The sequence below is a fragment of the Gastrolobium bilobum genome, unplaced genomic scaffold, assembly GCF_033153095.1.
Source record: "Gastrolobium bilobum isolate Gb01-03AN ecotype WA unplaced genomic scaffold, APGP_CSIRO_Gbil_v1 utg23571, whole genome shotgun sequence".
NCBI lineage: Eukaryota > Viridiplantae > Streptophyta > Magnoliopsida > Fabales > Fabaceae > Gastrolobium > Gastrolobium bilobum.
The window spans coordinates 267425-289504 of NW_026897251.1; the positions used below are offsets into that span (position 1 = coordinate 267425).

Below are 22080 nucleotides of genomic sequence, written 5' to 3' on the forward strand. Positions count from 1 at the left end.
AATGGAGTAAGAAGATGTAAATGTGTATGAATATGTAAAAAAAAAATCAGAATAGTGGAAACACCAAATCAAAATGCCGAAAATTCTGATTCCCTTCCTAAGTGATAGCCTAACTCTTTTGCTTTAAATTTAAGAAAAAATTAATAATAAAAGCATTTTTTAAAAAATAAAAATTATTTAATTATAACACAAAATTTAAAATAACAGAAAATTATACTAAAAGTATTTTTAAAATAATCATAATATAATATAACACAAAATTTAAATAAGCTTTATAATTTAAAAAATGCTTTTACCACGCAACATTAGCCTATGCCATTCATTAATTATAATGTATTTCATGGTCATTTATTCCAAGTCTCCAAAGAGAAGTTAAAAAATCAAAAAGTTCTAGTTGACTTCCCTATTTATTAACCAAAAAAGGGGCAAAATCGTTAGAAGACTTCAATAAACAGTATAAATCAACATGTCAGGGTCCCAATTCCCAAACTTTCATGCACCCACCGAGCGTCTCTACATTTTCACTTTCCTCTTTTCAAAACTGCAACAGCTTAACGATGTCTCATTATTCGTTGAAGCACCAACACCGGTGGAGTTTGGCTTTACGGCGCTAACGTTGTTATTATTTGGGCCTACGTCTTATTTCATATCATTGGATTTATCGTGTAATAACCTCTGGGGGCCTATACCCAAAACGATATCTACTGCTTCCTACATTGGGTACTTTGGACTTGAGCCACAACCAACTCTTTGGCCCAATTCTGAGGGCCTCCGTCTTTGACTGTGTTTGTGCAGCATCGTTTGCCTATGTGGAATGCCACTCAAAGCTTGCTAATTAATGTGCACAAATTTGAATCAGCCTCCAACGTTTAATTAAGAGTGATTTATTGAAGAACCCCAAGGGTCAACTGACTTTACAAGGATTTACTTGGGTCAGGAGTTCAAACCTGTCTCAAGCAAATTCTTGCAAAATCTCTCTCCTTGAAGAGAGGATTAGTCTCTGGTAGTGAAGGCTCGATGAAGCCGTTGTTCCAATGGGGTAGCCTTCGGGCTGTAGACAAAGTGACCAGAGGAGGTTGAACGAGGATACCCTCCAAGTTATACAAAAAAAAAAGTGATTTATTGAAGGGATAAGGAATAATAACATTTTATTTAAGGAGAACATGGTAAATAACTTGTACATAGTAATACAAAAGTGAACTAATTTAAATACCAAAAAGAATTTTGCAACTTAATTTTGATGACTCATGTTTAATCAACAGTGCTCATACCATATTCATATTATATAGCACATAGACCACAATATAGCAAGTAATTAAAGGGTTAATACACATTTTGATATTATTAACAAAAACAAATACAAATAGTGTGATACATAATCACCATTTCTTCCGGTATTCTTTATAAGGGAGTACAAATAGAAAGGTCAAGAGTCATAATATTGCAACTGACTTCCTATTTACTCTTTCTATATTTGAACCTTTACAGATGAAACTTAAATAATGTTTATTCAAAAAATAAAAAATAAATAAATTTGTATCAACCTTGAATGTTGAAATAAACAGTATAATGTTCATCTCTGAAGTTGAATAATGGCTCCAAAAGAAAATTCCTGTTCCTTCCTTTAGCCACGAAGCTGATAGGATGGTATTGGGTTAATCCTTTCCCAGCAACAAAGCTTGCTGCTAAGTTAAATGTAGCGTCAGATTCAGACTTGCAACTGAGCTTAACTCCTGCATCAGAGCTCATCCCAGTGTACACGTAACAACCCTTATTGCTTTGGGATTCTAAAGATATTGTTCCATTTCGTCCATCCAATCCTGGTACCACAAGAAAAACAGAAGATGACCCTCCATTGGAAGAATCTCCAACAAGAGGTTGGTTTGGTCCTTGGTGAATCACATTCATTCCAGGAAGATCATATGGTTCTAACATTACTTCTTTACCAATAGCATCTGTCAATGTTGAAAACATTGACGAAGATTCTTTAGGGATAAGTCTAAAGGTTGCATGAAGAGCCAAATCAGTGCCAGATTCAGGTAATTTTTGCATTGTAAGTGAGTGGTTTGATCTTGTTAAAACAAAAGTTGATTCTGCAAAGTCTTGGGAAAAAGAAACTAGTTGACTATTGTAACTGGCAGGAATTGGAGTAATCCAGTCTGCAACAGATGTGTTAGCCTCAGCTTTAATGTCCCAATCATCGGTGGTATGGCCAGCAAGAAGATAGGGACCATAAAGAATTGCCTGAAGAGATGCATATTCAGGCCTGTCATCTTCATTTTATTAAAAGAACACAATATCAGTAATGTAAACTAATTCTTCCTTTAGAAATATATGCTCTCACAGAAGAATTTATACTGGTAAAAAGCACACATGGATTATCTTCCGAAGCTACCTTTTATGGTCTCTGTTCTGAGGGTAAGGGGTAACTGAAGGGTCAGCTTGTCACCAGCACTCCACTGTCGTGTGATTGACAAATAATTTCCTAGAGGTCCACAAAATAAAATATCATTTCCATGTTTCGAGTGTCAAATTTTTCAGTTATGAACTACAAATATATTTATAGTTTACTTGTGTGTGTGTGTGTGTGTGTGTATTTCCTAACCTAAAGGAATGACCTAAGACTAAGAGCTCTTTTTTTTGTTGGTGGCTAAGCATTCTAGCATCTAGTTGTGTTAACTAGTGGAATCTCTACTTTTGGATAGTAAAAAAGAAGTAAAGAGAGATTCATACCTGGTGTTGGCAGAGATAAAGCCTCAGCATTTAATATCCCCATGGCACCATCCATACGAGTCCAAGATGGCAGTCGAAAGTTTAGTGTAGAAGAAGTACCAATTTTCTGCACAAGTAAAGATTTAAAAAGATTGGTTGTAGAAGAAAAATGTGGAGGATCTATACTTAAATTTCTTCTTGGTTTCTTCTCAAATAAGATTGAGAAAATGGCATTATAACTCACACGAGTCCATCACCTTTCATCAGAAGATATTATACCTTATCCATTATCTGTTAGCTAATTCGTTTAGCAATTAAAATTTAAAATATATCTACCAAAATTGTAATAATCAAGTTGAGATACCCAATTTTGGTGTCACAATGAACCCATCTTCAATTAATAATCACCTTGATGAGGCAGTTCTAAACCTCTATACTACGTGCATTTTTCCAAGTTCTATTAATAAAAGGCAAGAGGTCAAAATGACGATAGACTAAAATTCAAACAAAAGCAAGCATCATTTGTATAATTATTATGCTAGTTTTACCGGCATACTTCGTCATTTCCAAAATTAAGAGGTGAGATGTGAAAGTAATAATATTACACTATTCTCAGAAATTATACTCCAATTTCTTTTTCATTTCTCATACTACCATGATGTATGCTAATTATCATACACAAACCAAAAAAAGTAGCAAAAGGACCCAACATTTTGGAAAATGAAAACCTTAGTGGAGAAGGGGTTGAGGAGAGAAGAAACCAAATGTTGCCCAGATTTTGCATTATGATAATGTTTACTTTAAAATGTATGTATGATGTACAGTTGGATAAATGAGATGCCGTGAGACAAAGTAATAGGTACCTCTTTAGAAGAAATTGTAAATGTCACTCGTAGGAAAGGATCCCATGAAGCAGCTGGAACAACTCTCTACTTGAGCAAAATTTTCCCCGATTTCCAAATAAATCTGCTTGATATGTACTGAATGATGTAAAGAGTAGGATTTTTCCCTTCCTCTTCAAAATAGATAGAATCTCCCAGCTTTGAGAATGATTCAATTCCTAATGAACAGGAAAAAGAAATTGAGAACATAAGACTCATAAGAGTATGGAGGAGTTGACAAAGAATATGGTGCAGTTTGATGCAATTTGGAAAGTGAATAAACAAAATAAATGCACACCTGTTCCATAGCAGCACCAGAAAACGCCAAAAGGTGTTCCCCAACTATGTCCAGTTTTAGCCTTGGAAACCCCTTTACCTAGTGGAAGCATATAAATCATCACACCAGGATCTGTTCCTCGTTGAATGCTGAGTACACCATTTGTTAAGGCACGCTCATAATAATCTGCATAAGAGACTTCTTTGGTCCATCTAAACAGGTGGCGAGAAACCTGAAATCATTTCATTTTTGGGTGCTCAGATAATGGAAACATTATACGGCAACATAAATACTTCAATAGAAATAAACTGAGATTGAATATCAAGTGTTATGCCACAATTACATATAAACACATACAAACAAAAATCATAAACATATACCGATGAATTAACATGTGATAATAAGTCTTCCCTCTTCTAACAGTTCAAAAGAAATTTTTTCACATATACATTTTTTAACTTCCCAAGCATTACATGATGAGCTAATAAAATGATGAATGATTGGCTGTACCTTCAACATATTATAAGTTGTGCATGATTCTTCATTCTCTGTTGTTTTAAGGTTGTCTGCTATTCTCCCTGGATTTCTCCTACGCAAGAATTGAAGTAAAGGAGTAAAGAAACAAAACTAGAACAGATTACCAACAAATAAAAGAACAGAACACTTACTACTTGATGCCCCAGTAGAAAACAACTATTCAATGGACAATTTTAAATGCATATGAAAAACTGAAACAAAAAAAGCTGACATCTTCTTACCACCACTCATTGACTGATGTCCCTCCAGTTGCATAGCTGTGAGAAGTGTTTACAAGGTCCATAAAAAATGTCCCAACATCCTAACATACGCAAAAACAAGAATAAATCTTAGAAAGTTGAAAGGCATGAAAAATGTTAAGTTATACTTTGTATAATGATTACTTCCAAGACAACTATACTAATCATACCTAATAAAGGGGCAGAAACGAACGCAATGAATAGACATGGAATTTGATGTTTGAACAACAGATTTACTAGACAAATACAATATGCAATATAGGAAAAACTTCAAAATGAAAAAAAAGACCAAAAGTAAAAAATAAAAAAGACACAGAGGGCTACAAATAGACATGAAAAATTTAAGTAAGAACCATACAGTTACCAAATTAAAAATGTGAGGTGGACGCCAATACCAATTTATGTATTTTTTTTTTTCCCTATCATTCAGACTGAAAGAGTACTTCACAAACGATGATAGACTGAATGCCTAAACGTATAAATAGGGATGTTTGAATGACTATCATCTTCAAGTTATGCAACCAAGTGAATTAGTTAATTTCACAAGCCATTGACTATAGAAGTTTTACTAGATCATTGAGAAAATATCACAACCAAAATCTATAAATTACATAATGTAATTGTAATTTAAAAACTAATGAATGGTACTATACCAAAAAATAGTAAATGAACACAATTCCATTAAAACTTAGTGAACTATATATCAGTAATCTTTTTGGTTAGAAGAATTACATCAGGAGTCTACATTGTGCATAAAGTATTCACCTTATAAAGTGGATCGCCTGTGACTTCATACCGTAATTGAGATCCAACAACAATTGGGATATGTGTATTAGCATGCAAATCAGCTATGTCATTAGCCTACATGAAGAAGAAAGTGTAAAAATTAATTCCTGGGCCTCGTTACAAACTTAGATATAATGCCTAAGTTCCATATCCAAAAATCTAATTGTTTTCTTTGGAGGTGAGCACAATATTATGTATAATATTCAAGGGGGGGGGGGGGGGGATTTTTGTGTGTGCATAAAAAGATACCATTGATTGTCAATATTTTCTTCTTGACATGATCTGTTTTTCATAAAAATTAAACTTGAAATAAGGAAATAATTAAATTTTGGGAATATAGTTTCTCATGCATACGAAAAAAAGTGGATGAGACCCATTTGTTTTGTTTCTCTCTCTTCTCTGTTGTGGATCACATCCACTTGTTTGTGTGTGCATGAGACAAAATTGTCTCAAGCAACATGAGAAACTATATTCTTATAAATTTTAAGTAGAAACTTTCTGGTATATATAATATATCATGTGCACTTTCACACAGATGTACTTACTCATCTAAAAGCTAACATTAGTTATAACAGATATACCACTGATTTCAAAAATAATTTGAAAGACAACTGCAACGGTGAAACCCCGTAAACTTACAGCCACAACTATATAAGACAATGTGGATTGAATAGCAATTCTGTCATAACAAATATTGTTATTACTACCTGCACTGCAAGCAACCCTGAAAAGCATGGCTTGTCGAAAAGGTGAGCCAACAATAAATGCTTTGAATCTCCCTGCATAGAATAACAGGACAACTTTACTTCAGAATTGAAGTTTACAGCAATAACTAGGTAACATGTGCTATAATCATGAAAACTATTTTGTAAGTTAGCCAATGCTTATAAAATAATCTCTCAACTAAGGATTAGAATCCATATTTATTAATGACTATACTTATATCAACAAAGTCTACAAGTCAAGAAAATTATACAAACAAATGAAGCAATAACACAGTTGAGGAAACTATACAAATTGATTAACCTACCGTTAGGCTGTATAATCTGTAAAGGACATCATTCATTCCTCCAGTTTCCTGATTCAGTGATTGATAGTGTCTATTTATAGTGTACTTTGTTATTACATTCATATCACTCGGTTGTAAAAGTAATCAACCATCCATGTCACCATTTTTAGAGCTTGAGGGTTTCCAGCAATAGTATGTTGATCCAACAGGCCGGCCAAGATCTGTCAAAGCTGAATAGTTGAAATCCCAGTATATTAAGGCCAAAAGCACTTGCATAATCAAAATCCACTTTTAATTATACCTTGTGAATGGTGTAATAGGGAGCCCACACATGTTGAATAGCTTCAACTCGATCAAAAAACTCAGATGGAAATGCAGAGAGATATCCTGTTCCAATTTTGTCCTGACAGGCAGACAAACTAGCAACAATAGCTGACATTCTCTCCTTGAGGATAGCATTCCGAGTGCTGGCCCACATTTGTGCTGATGCGCTCAAGTAATGCCCTTCACAGTGTCAAAAACATGCAATTATTAATTAACCTTTAAAAGTGAACTGCAGAGGCTGAAAGTTCAACACGTGACCAGACCCGGTTCATAAAAAAATAATAAAACAAAAATGGTTTTTTTTGATCAATTGATGTCTTTTTTTTTACTCTCACCCAAGAATGATTTGTTTTCTTTTGAAATGTTTGAGTGTTCTGTTGCTTATTGACTTACATAGATTATGTACCTATAACCATAATATTTTCTTGGTTATTCAATATGCAGGGAATTTTGATTTGATTTATAATTAGAGATGACATCTACTGAACCTAACAGTATCACTAGTATTATATGTTTGACTGATCTTTTGTTAGACATGATATGTAATTTATTATTTTTCATATTAAAATGTTTGGAATTAATATATTTTTTTACAGGTATTTGAGTATATTTATAATTTTTCTAATATAAATTAGGAGAGATTATATTTACAAATTTTTTATTTACAAACTACCCTAAAAGACTGAGTTACGATTATGTTCTCCGAGTGGTTAATAACATTGATAGAAAGACAAGCAGTACAAAAGCGTGCGAGCATTTGTTGTCTGTTTGGGTGGGTAAAACATCAACTACGAAATATTCTCTTTGCAATTTTTATTCAAACAAATACTCTAATCTTCTCTCAGCTCTGACTAAAATAATACCAAGCAAAAAAGTGGAAAATGCATTACAAGAGAAAAAAGAGAGGACTTATGCAGATATACCCTTTTGAATTTTAGATTAAAAAGAACCAACCACAGGGTTAATCTACCAATAATAATTCGAATAAAAGTGTAATGTGAGTTATTACGCTTTCGTTGCTTCTTAAGTCTTCATTAAGAAAGCTAAAGTGGTGAGTATTAATAAAGAACATTAAACGAGGACACAAGTTAGCTTTGGTAAATAAAAGCCAACAACAAAAACAACAACAGTTAAGAGGATTAATGAAATAAATAAACTAACCAACAAAATGACCCCTTAGCTCAATATCTGCACCTTCCCACCCTCCATAAGGTGTTCCAGGAGTTGGTAGACCAGCGTTCTTCCTGAAACTCCAAAGCAACCTGTCCACATCTCAACACCCTCCAATGGATGGAACCCTTAAGCAACCTCACATAACGCAAAGGCACTTCTTTGAGAAAGCCTTCAGGTGGCTTGAACACACCCATGTTCTTAATTTTCCTATACATCATATCCCAATCATTTTGGTGTTCTTCTGACAAGAACTTCCTCGGTAGCAAATCTGCCCAAGTCGATTCATCGGTTGGTGTCAAATGGTAATCGGAGTCAGACATCATCTCTGCCTTCCACGTCTCATTCTTTGATGTCAGTAGCTCATACATGAGCGTGTGCGATTGGGTAGGAATGTTTGTGCACTCTTTACCACTAGCACTACCACACAGCACAAGGACCACAAACACAAACACAAAACCCTCCATCCACCTGAGAAATCCAAAGTAGAACATCAAACCAAAATAAAAATAAAAATACAGAAAACAAAGAATCTTAGATTAAGCAAAATGGGTACAAAAAAATAAACATCAAACTCTACCCAATAGACAACCTCATATCAAGTAGAGCTAAAACGAAATGGAACACAACCCAGAAAGCAGATATTAAGAACTTGGCTAAATTGAATAGAAGACAAAAAGATTAAAAAAAAAAAAAAAAGTGACTTTGGATTTCTCAATTGAAGCCGGAGAGAGTGTGACAAAAGTATATAAATCATTGATTACTCATCACTTAACAAAGTTTTTCGATTGATTTGGTTCTTTTTATGGTATCGGAGAGTCTTCGTGACTAAGTAGTCACTACTTCGATTCTCATTGCTTTCCATTGTCTTCATTTTTTCTTGTGAAATTTTTTAGTAGCCCGTGTATTATTCACTTTTCATGTCCAATAGGCTCTCGTACGAGGGGCATCTTAGAAAAATTCATCTTTCAAGCCCATAAAATCTCATGTGAGGGGCAGAAATATATAAACCATTGATGAATCTTTACTTTTAAGTTTTTAGGTTGATTTGATTATTTAAGGATGAAACAAGAGGACTCGAAATTCAGTAAATTGAGAGAGGGATAACATAACATACACAAGGAAGTAGAGTACGACAAATGGGAATGGTTAAGACAGCATAAACATGTGAATGGATATACATATAAATGTAGTAAAAAAACAAAGCAGGTTGGAGTGCAGTGCAGGTATCGTCAATGAAGTAATGCTTAAAATCATCTCGTGAAAGATAAGGTTTGATTTGGAAACTAATAAATAACACTACCAACCCGGAATTACAGCATGGGAGAGGGAAGGCTAACAAATACGACTAGACATCATGTTATCTGAACTTGGTAAGTGGGAAAGAGAAAGACACAAACAGACCACTAAGTCATAAACAAATTAGTAAGGTAGTGTTTGGTTGGGGAGAAGTTAAAATTTTGGTGAGTAAGTGCTTCTGAGAATCTGACCCAACCACCTTTGGTTGAAGCTTTTTGCAAAATTTCCCCATCAAACTGTTTTCCCCTGCAATCCAAGAAGAAGTGTAAAAATTGGATTTCCACACTGTTGAAGAAGCCGTTTCAACATGTAGTATTCTCTTAGGGGGCGTTTGGTTTCGGAAAATTTTTCAGAATAGTAATGAAATGTAATAGATAGAGAAATGATTGGAAAGATAGATAAAGTGAGATAGGTAGAAAAATGTAAAAAAAGTAGTTTGGTGGGGAAAAACTTTACTGGGAAAATTAGGTAACTTTATGAAATCAACAGTGCATTAAAAGTCAGATAACCGGTTTTTCGAAAAATCTCACCTTCAAATTGGGTTTCTAAACAGTGCAGATATCTATGTTTCTCATAAATCCAGACAAATTGGATAGATGGGTTTTTGGTGAAAATACGTTGAAACAAACATGGTGTTTTTAAAAGCCATACTTCAGAAACATAGATATCCGCTGAAAAGATCCCAACCAAACACCACCTTAGGGTATCAGATAAGTGAAAAAGGTGGAGAATGGATTGACAAATATACCCCTCTCCCTATTAAACCACGACGAAAAGAAACGAGGAGCTAAGCTTTGTGTTCTGTTAAAAGTATAGATGAATGGAATCAGGTATAGGTTGCAAGTGAAACAGGTTATAATACCAACTTTTTTTGTCTTTGAAACAGGTTATAATACCAACTTTTTTTGGGTGGATTCGAAACTGCTAAGAGGAAATCCAAAACACTTTATTATTTCTGTCATCTTATTTTTGGCTTATTTTCTTTTCAAATTTTCTTTTGTATCTCTTGCTGCTCATAAAAATCCTACTGTTTGGGTTCTTTCATCAACAGGGCAACAGATTCTTATCCGATGAATATGTTTGGGTTTAGTTGTTTCTTTTAATATGATTGATTGGGCCAGTACAATTTTTTGGTTTGATTAGTAGCAGCTCCGATTGAAATTTATGTTTGTATCACATGAGATATTTTCTTGAATTGTAAAAATCTGATCATCCGATATACTATTTTGCCATCTTCCACTTATTTTCTTTTTATTATATAATACTTTATGAACTTCGAAAATATAAATTTGGTGAAGAAAAAGTTTCCACAGTGATTATCTAGTATGTGAATAGAAATGTAGGTCCTCATCATCCACACATCAGGATGGAGACCTCAATGCACATGTCCAAGAAAAAAGAATCGAGAATACATGAGTAAAAATGCATAATTTTATAAGAAGGTTAATTTTGTCTTTTGCATTATGTTTCCCATCACAATTTTATTTTTAACCAAACACACATCAGGATATTTAACCTAATATTCCTAGTAATATTTGCGCTACTAAACAACTTTTTTTACACTTTTCTACTAAACTAACTTTCCAACGTCTTTCCTAGTAAAGACAACTACCCACTTTAAAAAAATTTCTTCCCAACTAAACACTACCTCAGGGATGTGTAGGAAATTTTATGGCGCAGAATAATACAGAAGAAAAATGGGCTTTTATTATAAGAAAATTTTCCCTCAAAAATACAATTTCATCAAGAACATACCACTATTTTCTTTTCTCAAATGAGTACTTCGGTACTGCTTTTCCCACATTTTCTTCTTCACGGCATTCCTCTATTTATACAACATTTGATTGACATTTCTATTTTTAGATGGAAACAAACTTTTTGCTATTTTATTTTAAATGTAAGTTGCATCCCCCTGTGACCTAGGCTAGTATTGTGGTGCATGCTTTCACATTTTATTTCTAGATTTTTTTTAGTTTTAGTTTTTATCCTTTTTTTAGATTTTTGGAGTTTGTTTTCTAACAGGATGAACAATGAACAATGGTTATCCAAGTTTGGGCATGATCCAGGAATGAATATGGATATATTCAAAAGATTGCACATGGATATAGTTGATAAGTCACGACCAGGTGTTGCTCCGTGGGTACTGATTTGCAAGTTATCTTTTACACTAGCGGAGGTTTATACATTGCAACCCGTGTAGATAGATACAGAGGTAGGAACTAAAAATAACTTGTGATAAAAAAATGAACTTTTAAAATAACTTGGGAAGTTTTCTCAATCATATTATAGTATACGGTGTGGTGTTTTTTTTAAAGGACATAAAATTGTCTCATTTAAAATAAGAAAAAAGAGATACACAAAGAAAATCATGGGAAAAAAATGTGTAAGTTTTTTTTTTTAATTTAAATTTTAAATAAAAACACTAATATTAACTAAAATAATTATTTTTAAAAGGAAGAATATTTTTCCTATATTATAATACCCTTTATCCTAATTTACATTTCAATCCAAAAAGTTTTGTTATTTTCATTTTTACTTGAAACATGAGAGCAGATTTCAGGGCCTGTTTGGTGTGATGTATAAGGCCTGATAATATAAGCTTATACTATACGTTGCGACATATTTAGTTGTTTGGTGTGACCATCGTATAGTATAAGCTTATACAACAGGATCCCTTCATACATCAAAATGACGCATAACTTAATCAGGCATAGGAGAGTAGGATTAGGCTTGGTAAGAGGTTGATGTATTAACCAATGCAATTCTCAAGAATTAATATATTATTTTAATATTAATATATTAAAATAAAAAATAATTTTTTAAAATATTGGAGATTTTTATTTTTATAAAAATTAATATATTTTTTGGACACACTGATCAACATATTTCTATAAAAAATAATATCATCTCATATATTTGAAAGAATTATGTAAATTTATTATTAAAAGGTATTTTTGACAAAAATATTTATTTTTAACCTATCTAGTATAATACAGTGTATTATCAAACATTGGATGATATTATCTTATACAATTTATTATCTTATATAATATCATGCCAAATGCTGGATAGTATTAAAATTTAATCAACTCTTATACAATCATGCCTTAGACTATCAGGCCTTATACTATCAGGCCTTATCCTGTACTATGTACCAAATATGCCCTCAATTGCATAAGGGTAAGGAATAAGGTGTAAACATTGAAATTAAAGAGAATACATTACCCACAACAACATAACCAGTGTTGTAAAACTCCAATATGTCATCGACTCGGTCGAAGTACTGGATTATTGAATAATTAGTTCAACCGGGTTCAACTAAATATATTATTTACATATTAAAAATATATAAATATATTACTTATAATAATATGAAGAAAATGAATGGTAATAAATGCTATAAGTGAAAGAAGAATATTATCTGTATATGCCTGGGAAAGTGGCAACATTATATTTTTTTTTATTTTAACAGTTTGCATAATTTATAATTTTTTAATTAAATCTCATAAAGGTAACCGAAATGCATAAAAATAAAATAAAAATATTAATCAAATGCATACAATAAAAGAATAATATTAACTAAATTATGTAAAATTGATGCATTCCACCATCTCTCCTCGGTCCAACCCCTTAGGGAGATATAAGAAACTTGTTAATCAATGTTAAAAGTGGATCTCCGAATCAACAACCAAATCATAATAAGCTGGTAAAAAAAGTGAGATATAATAAGATCATAATCTTCAAGATTTTATGCACTTTGAGACAATTCAGAGCAAATATCAGATAAAAAATTACTGCACTAGGATATTTCCTTATAAATATAAAAGCATAACCGATGAAAACAAGAAAATCGATTATCCAAATGCTTTCATAAAATATAGGTTTTTTCAATTACAGAGTATATTAAAAGGAAGAAAAAATCAATTACATAGGAAGAAAAGAATGAATGCACATTAGGAGAGGGATAACAAATTGGTTATTATACATAGTCCCAACCAGAGCTTTGTTTATTTTTTATTTATTTTTTAAGTTGATGACTCATGTTTAATCAACAGTGCTCATACCATATTAATATTATATAGCAAATAGACCACAATATAGCAAGTAATTAAAGGGTTAATACATATTTTGATATTATTAACGAAAACACCTACAATTAGTGTGATGCATAATCACCACTTCTTCCCGTATTCTTTATAAAGGAGTAGAAATAGAAAGGTCAAGAGTCATACTGCTGCAACCAACTTCCTATTTATTAATTCTGTTGATCATTACTCTTTCTATATTTGAACCTTTACAGATGGAACTTATATAGTGTTTATTTAACTTATATCAACCTTGAATGTTGAAATAAACAGTATAATGTTCATCTCTGAAGGTGAATAATGGCTCCAAAAGAAAATTCCTGTTTCTTCCTTTAGCGACGAAGCTGATAGGATGGTATTGGGTTAATCCTTCCCCAGCAACAAAGCTTGCTGCTAAGTTAAAAGTAGTGTCAGATTCAGACTTGCAACTGAGCTTAACTCCTGCATCAGAGCTCATCCCAGTGTACACGTAACAACCCTTATTGCTTTGGGATTCTAAAGATATTGTTCCATTTCGTCCATCCAATCCTGGTACCACAAGAAAAACAGAAGATGGCCCTCCATCGGAAGAATCTCCAACAAGAGGTTGGTCTGCTCCTTGGTGAATCACATTCATTCCAGGAAGATCAAATGGTTCTAACATCACTTCTTTACCAGTAGCATCTGTCAATGTTGAAAACTTTGAGGAAGATTCTTTAGGGATAAGTCTAAAGGTTGCCTGAAGAGCCAAATCAGTGCCAGATTCAGGTAGTTTTTGCATTGTAAGTGAGTGGTTTGAGTTTGTTAAAACAAAAGTTGATTCTGCAAAGTCTTGGGAAAAAGAAACTAGTTGACTATTGTAACTGGAAGGAATTGGAGTAATCCAGTCTTCAACAGATGTGTTAGCCTCAGCTTTAATGTCCCAATCACCGGTGGTATGACCAGCAAGAAGATACGGACCATAAAGAATTGCTTGGACAGATGCATATTCAGGCCTGTCATCTTAATTTCATTAAAGAACATAAAATCAGTAATGTAAACTAATTCTAGAACATGTTTACGATTGAAGGCTTAACACTAGTTGATTATCTTACGAAGCTACCTTTTATGGTTTCCGTTCTGAGGGTAAGGGGCAACTGAAGGGACAGCTTGTCACCAGCACTCCACTGTCGTGTGACTGACAAAAAATTTCCTAGAGGACCACAAAATAAAATATTATTTCCAATTTTCAAGTCCCAAATTTTTCTGTTATAAACTACACTTTATATATAGTTTACTAGTGTGTGTGTGTATTTCCAAACCTAAAGGAATGGCCAAAGAACATTGTTTTGCTGGTGGTTAAGAATTCTAGCATCTAGTGTGTGCGCGCATGAGCAATTAGATAATAGTGGAATCTCTACTTTTGGATAGTAAAAAAGAAGTAAAGAGAGATTCATACCTGGAGTTGGCAGAGATAAAGTCTCAGCATTTAATATCCCCTTGGCACCATCCTTACGAGTCCAAGATGGTAGTCGAAAGTTTAGTGTAGAAGAAGTACCAATTTTCTGCACAAGTAAAGATTTAAAAAGATTGGTTGTAGAAGAAAAATGTCGAGAATCTATACTTAATTTCTTCTTGGTTTCTGCTCAAATAAGATTGAAAAAATGGCATTATAAGTCACACCAGTCTGTCACCTTTCATCAGAAGATATTACACCTTATCCATTATCTGTTAGCTAATTCGTTTAGCAATTAAGAATTTAAAATATATCTGAACAACTAAATTGTAATAATCAAGTTGAGATACCCAATTTTGGTGTCATAATGAACCTATCTTCAATTAATAATCACCTTGATGAGGCAGTTCTATATCTCAATACCACTTGCATTTTTTCAAGTTCTATTAATAAAAGACTGGAGGTCAAAATGACGAAAGACAAAAATTCCAAAATTAAGAGGTGAGATGTGAAAGTACTGGTATTACACTAATCTCAGAAATTATACTCCAATTTTGGTGTCATAATGAACCTATCTTCAATTAATAATCACCTTGATGAGGCAGTTCTAAATCTCAATACTACTTGCATTTTTTCAAGTTCTATTAATAAAAGACTGGAGGTCAAAATGACGAAAGACAAAAATTCCAAAATTAAGAGGTGAGATGTGAAAGTACTGGTATTACACTAATCTCAGAAATTATACTCCAATTTCTTTTTCATTTCTCATACTACCAAGATGTATGCTAATTATCATACATAAACCAAAAGAAGTAGCAAAAGGACCCAACATTTTGGAAAATGAAAACCTTAGTGGAGAAGGGGTTGAGGAGAGGAGATACCAAATGTTGCCCAGATTTGGCATTATGAGAATGTTTAATCTAAAATGTATCTATGATGTATATTTGGATAACTGAGATGCCGTGAGACAAAGTAATAGGTACCTCATTAGGAGAAAATGTAAATGTCACTCGTAGGAAAGGATCCCTTGAAGCAACTGGAACAACTGTCTGATTGAGCAAAATTTTCCCCGATTTCCAATTAAATGAGCTTGATATGTACTGAATGATGTAAAGAGTAGGATTTTTCCCTTCCTCTTCAAAATAGATAGAATCTCCCAGCTTTGAGAATGATTCAATTCCTAATGAACGGGAAAAAGAAATTGAGAACATAAGACTCATAAGAGTATGAAGGAGTTGACAAAGAATATGGTGCAGTTTGATGCAGTTTGGAAAGTGAATAAACAAAATAAATGCACACCTGTTCCATAGCAGCACCAGAAAGCGTCAAAAGGTGTTCCCCAACTATGTCCAGTTTTAGCCTTGGAAACCCCAAGACCTAGTGGAAGCATATAAATCATCACACCAGGATCTGTTCCTCTTTGAATGCTGAGTACACCATTTGTTAAGGCACGCTCATAATAATCTGAATAAGAGACTTCTTTGGTCCATCTAAACAGGTGGCGAGAAACCTGGAATCATTTTATTTTTGGGTGCTCAGATAATGGAAACATTATACGGCAACATAAGTACTTCAATAGAAATAACCTGAGATTGAATATCAAGTATTATGTCACAATTACATATAAACACATATACAAAAAAAAAAATCATAAACATATACCGATGAATTAACATGTAATAATAAGTCATCCCTCTTCCAACAGTTCAAAAGAAATTTTTTCACATACACATTTTTTAACTTCCCAAGCATTACATGATGAGCTAATAAAATGATGAATGATTGGCTGTACCTTCAACATATTATAAGTTGTGCATGATTCTTCATTCTCTGTTGTTTTCAGGTTGTCTGCTATTCTCCTTGGATTATTCCTACGCAAGAATTGAAGTAAAGGAGTTAAGAAACAAAACTAGAACTGATTACCAACAAATAAAGGAACAGAACACTTACTACTTGATGCCCCAGTAGAAAACAACTATTCAATGGACAATTTTAAATGCATATGAAAAACTGAAACCAAAAATGCTGACATCTTAATACCAGAACTCACTGACTGATGTCCCTCCAGTTGCATAGCTGTGAGAAGAGTTTATAAGGTCCATAAAAAATGTCCCAACATCCTAACATAACAAAAAAACAAGAATAAATCTTAGAAAGTTGAAAGGCATGAAAAATGGTAAGTTATACTTCGCATAATGATTACTTCCGATACAACTCTACTAAACATACCCAATATAGGGGAAGAAACGAAAGCAATGATCCAAGGAGAGTGAAAGTGACGTGGACGGAAATACCAATTTACTTTGACGTAAGAACCATATAGTGCCAATACCAATTTATGTATTTTTTTATATCATTCAGAGTGAAAGTGTACTTCACAAACTATCACTGACTGAATGCCTATACGTATAAATAGGGATGTTTGAATGACTAATATCTTCAAGTTATGCAACCAAGAGAATTAGTTAATTTCACAAGCCGTTGACTACAGAAGTTTTAATTACTAGATCATTGAGAAAATATCATAAGCAAAATCTATAAATTACATAATGTAATTTAAAAACTAATAATGATATTATACAAAAAAATAGTAAATAAACACAATTCCATTAAAACTTAGTGAACTATATATCAGTAATCTGTTTTGTTAGAAGAATCCACTTTTTGTTAGAAGAATTACATCATGAGTCTACATTGTGCATAAAGTATTCACCTTATAAAGTGGATCGCCTGTGACTTCATACCGTAATTGAGATCCAACAACAATTGGGATATGTGTATTAGCATGAAAATCAGCTATGTCGTTAGCCTACATGAAGAAGAAAGTTTAAAAATTAATTCTTGGGCCTCGTTATAAACTTAGATATAATGCCTAAATTCCACATCCAAAAATGTAATTGTTTCCTTTGGAGGTGAGCACAACATTATATATAATATTCAAGTTGGGGGAATTTTTTTGTGTGCATAAAAAGATGAACATCGATTGTCAATATTTTCTTCTTAACATGATCTGTTTTTCATAAAAATTAAACTTGAAATAAGGAAATAATTAAATTTTGGGAATATAGTTTCTCACGCACACACAAAAAAGTGGATGAGACCCACTTGTTTTTTTTTTCTCTCTCTCTCTCTTCTCCTTAGTAGGTCCCACCCACTTTTTTGTATATGTATTGTCCCATGCCGCATGAGAAACTATATTCTCGTAAATTTTACATAGAAACTTTCTGCTATATATAATATATCATGTGCACTCTCAAAGATGTACTTACTCATCTAAAAGCTAACATTAGTTATAACTGCAATACAACTGATTTTAACAATAATTTGAAAGACAACTGTAATGGTGAAACCCCTTGAAACTTACAGCCACAACTATATAAGACAACGTAGATTAAATAGCAATTCTGTCATAACAAATATTGTTATCACTACCTGCACTGCAAGCAACCCTAAAAAGCATGGCTTGTCGAAAAGGTGAGCCAACAATAGATGCTTTGAATCTCCCTGCATAGAATAACAAGACAACTTTACTTCAGAATTGAAGTTTACAGCAATAACTAGGTAACATGTGCTATAATCATGAAAACTATTTTACAAGTAAGCCATTGCTTATAAAATAATCTCTCAACTAAGGATTAGAATCCATATCTGTTAATGACTATACTTATATCAACAAAGTCTACAAGTCAAGAAAATTATACATACAAATGAAGCAATAACAGAGTTGAGGAAACTATAAAAACTGATTAACGTACCGTTAAGCTGTATAATCTGTAAAGGACATCATTCATTCCTCCAGTTTCCTCATTCAGTGACTGATAGTGTCTATTTATAGTGTACTTTGTTATTACATTCATCACTCGGTTGTAAAAGTAATCAACCATCCATGTCACCATTTTTAGAGCTTGAGGGTTTCCAGCAATAGTATGTTGATCCAACAGGCCGGCCAAAATCTGTCAAAGCTGAATAGTTGAAATCCCACTATACTAAGGCCAAAAGCGCTTGCATAATCAAAATCCACTTTTAATTATACCTTGTGAATGGTGTAATAGGGAGCCCACACAGATTGAACAGCTTCAAATCGATCAAAAAACTCAGATGGAAATGCAGAGAGATATCCTGTTCCAATTCTCTCCTGACAGGCAGACAAACCAGCAACAAGAGCTGACATTTTCTCCTTGAGGCTACCATTCTGTGTGCTGGCCCACATTAGAGCTGAAGCACTCAAGTAATGCCCTTCACAGTGTCAAAAACATGCAATTATAAATTAACCTTGAAAAGTAAACTGCAGAGGCAGAAAGTTGCAGCCAGGGGTAATGTACTTGCTAGATGGCAGAGCACTAAAATCCGAAGGAGAACCAAACATGCATTTGTGTGTCTACACATTAGTGTGTAAGTGATATTTCAGAAGCTATGAACAAACCTTAAACCAAGCAAATAAAATTCAGTACTTGAAATACATGGTGTCCAAGGAGTCCTTCAGAGATAACCATATACATAGAAAGGCAAGCTTTACAAAAGCCTGAGAGCATTTGTTTGCTGTTTGGGTGGGTAAAACATCAACTACGAAATATTCTCTAAATATAACTGCAGTTTTTATTCAAACAAATACTCTAATCTTCTCTCAGCTCTGACTAAAATAATACCAAGCAAAAAAGTGGAAAAAGCATTACAAGAGAAAAAAGAGAGGACTTATGCAGTTATACCCTTTTGTATTTTAGATTAAAAAGAACCAACCACAGGGTTAATCTACCAATAACAATTCGAATAAAAGTGTAATGTGAGTTATTACGCTTTCATTGCATCTTAAGTCTTCATTAAGAAAGCAAAAGAGGTGAGTATTAATAAAGAACATTAAACGAGGACACAAGTTAGATTTGGTAAATAAAAGCCAACAACAAAAACAACAACAGTTAAGAGGATTAATGAAATAAATAAACTAACCAACAAAATGACCCCTTAGCTCAACATCTGCACCTTCCCACCCTCCATAAGGTGTTCCAGGAGTTGGTAGACCAGCGTTCTTCCTGAAGCTCCAAAGCAACCTGTCCACATCCAACATCAACAGATACTCCAAGTTTGTCTGCTGTGCCCTCCAATGGATGGAACCCACAAGCAACCTCACATCCTGCAAAGGCACTTCTTTGAGAAAGCCTTCAGGTGACTTGAACACACCCATGTTCTTAATTTTCTTATACATCACCGCCCAATCATGTTGGTGTTCTTCTGACAAGAACTTCCTCGGTAGCAAATCTGCCCAAGTCGATTCATCGGTTGGTGTCAAATGGTAATGGTAGTGAGACATCACCTCCGCCTTCCACGTCTCATTCTTTGATGCCAGCAGCTCATACCTGAACGTGTGTGATTGGGTAGGAGTGTTTGTGCACTCTTTACCACCAGCACTACCAAACAGCACAAGGACCACAAACACAAACACAAACACAAAAGCCTCCATCCACCTGAGAAATCCAAAGTAGAACACAAACCAAAAAACAAACAATCTTAGATTAAGCAAAATGGATTAAAACGAAAAAGCATCAAACTCTACCCAATAGACAACCTCATATCAAGTAGAGCTAAAACGAAATTGAACACAACCCAGAAAGCAGATATTAAGAACTTGGCTAAATTGAATAGAAGACAAATAGATAAAATTAAAAAAAAAAAAAAAAAGTGACTTTGGATTTCTCAATTGAAGCGAGAGAGAGAAACAAGACCACTCGAAATTCAGTAAAGTGAGAGAAGGATAACATAACATACACAAGGAAGCAGAGGACGACAAAGGGGAATGGTTAAGACAGTATAAACATGTGAATGGATTATATATATATATATAGTAAAAAACAAAGCAGGTTGGAGTGCAGTGCAGGTGTCGTCAACGAAGTAACGCTTAAAATCATCTCGTGAAAGATAAGGTTAATTTGATATGGAAACTAATAAATAACACTGCCAACCCGGAATTACAACATGGGAGATCATCTCGTGAAAGATAAGGTTAATTTGATATGGAAACTAAATAATAACACTGCCAACCCGGAATTACAACATGGGATATAATCTCGTGAAAGATAAGGTTAATTTGATATGGAAACTAAATAATAACACTGCCAACCCGGAATTACAACATGGGAGAGGGAAGGCTAACGAATACGACTAGACAACATGTTATATTAACTTGGTAACTAGGAAAGAGAAAGACAGACAGACCACCAAGACAAAAACAAATTACTCACGGATGAACAATGGACAAAAAAATAAAGCACGGGCGTTGAAGTTGTAAAACTGGTTATCCAAGTTTGAGCATGATCCATGAATGAATGAATATACTCAAAAGATTGCACATGGATTTATATAGTTGATATGTCACGACCTGGTGTTGCTCCGTGGGGGTAGGTACTGATTTGTCAGTTATCTTTTTTACACAAAGTGGAGGTTTTATACATTGCAACCCGTGTAGATAGATACTGAGGTAAGAACTAATTTATATAATATTATACGTAGAATGATCCACAATTACACTATGTTTACTCGAGAACATAGTGTGTAATCAGTGTTCTACCGGAAGAAGTAATTTATAAGAGTTTGTAAACAAATATTTTTTGTAAATATAACCTGTTCCATATTATATTATAATTACCTTTTATCCTAATTTACATTTCAGTCCTAAAAGTTTTATTATTTTCATTTTTACTCTTGAGACATGAGAGCAGGTTTCAATTGCATAAGGGTTAGGAATAAGGTGTAAACATTGAAATGGAAGAGAATACATTACCCACAAACATCATAACATTTTTGTATCAAACTTCAACTCTTCATAAGGAGTATTTCAGCTTCGTATCTATCTCCTTCACAGCAAAACGATGATGATTGATGGGGATTCATCTGTGTATCAAAACTTTACGGAGCAAGGTTCGTCGAAAACAATCCACACCCAAGAAATCTGCCATATTGCAAATTAGTTCCATTGACGCTCACTTTCTCATTCTCCATCCAGTAATTTGCTCACAACGGTGAAGATGGGTATTTTTTGGGGAAAAAATAAGAAGTAATAAATTAAAGATGTTCACTCTATTATTATTTTGATTATTATTAGATTAAAGGAGAGATTGAAGAACGAAAAGAAAAGAAAAAAACTTTTGAATACGTAATTAAAGTGGTCATAAAAAAAATTAATAATAAGAATATGTTATCTCTAAATTAAAATAAGGGGGAAATACTTTACCAAAAAAAAAAAATAAGGAAAAAATATGTACCCTTTGACATAAACTTTGAAGAGAGGTGGGTTAGATTCAAAGAATTGATATTCACACCTTTATTTTATTATTTTAATAAAATTCATATCTTTTT

General features: G+C 33.4%; 1 protein-coding gene and 1 pseudogene across 1 annotated transcript; both read right to left on the bottom strand.

The window, feature by feature from the left end:
* Positions 1-1341: 1341 nt before the first annotated feature.
* Positions 1342-8800, bottom strand: LOC133305246 (uncharacterized; annotated as a pseudogene).
* Positions 8801-13351: 4551 nt separating this feature from the next.
* LOC133305236 (uncharacterized) lies at positions 13352-20981 on the bottom strand. The gene is made up of 13 exons (XM_061505399.1): positions 20967-20981; positions 19678-20192; positions 18767-18969; positions 18489-18686; positions 18166-18237; positions 17447-17542; positions 16774-16853; positions 16526-16604; positions 16033-16243; positions 15717-15913; positions 14737-14842; positions 14401-14490; positions 13352-14300 (listed from the first exon to the last, which is right to left on the bottom strand). Exons 2-13 carry the CDS (start codon positions 20186-20188, stop codon positions 13567-13569), a joined length of 2577 nt encoding a protein of 858 aa, XP_061361383.1. The 5' UTR covers positions 20189-20192; positions 20967-20981; the 3' UTR covers positions 13352-13566.
* Between the last annotated feature and the right edge of the window lie 1099 nt (positions 20982-22080).

Excerpts from the sequence above, each read along its gene's own strand:
- LOC133305236 (XM_061505399.1), bottom strand. The coding sequence starts at position 20,188 with ATGGAGGCTTTTGTGTTTGTGTTTGTGTTTGTGGTCCTTGTGCTGTTT. Across the intron at positions 18,687-18,766 it reads CCTATTACACCATTCACAAG|ATTTTGGCCGGCCTGTTGGA; the intron begins GTATAATTAAAA and ends CAGCTTTGACAG. Across the intron at positions 16,244-16,525 it reads CAACTTATAATATGTTGAAG|GTTTCTCGCCACCTGTTTAG; the intron begins GTACAGCCAATC and ends AAATGATTCCAG.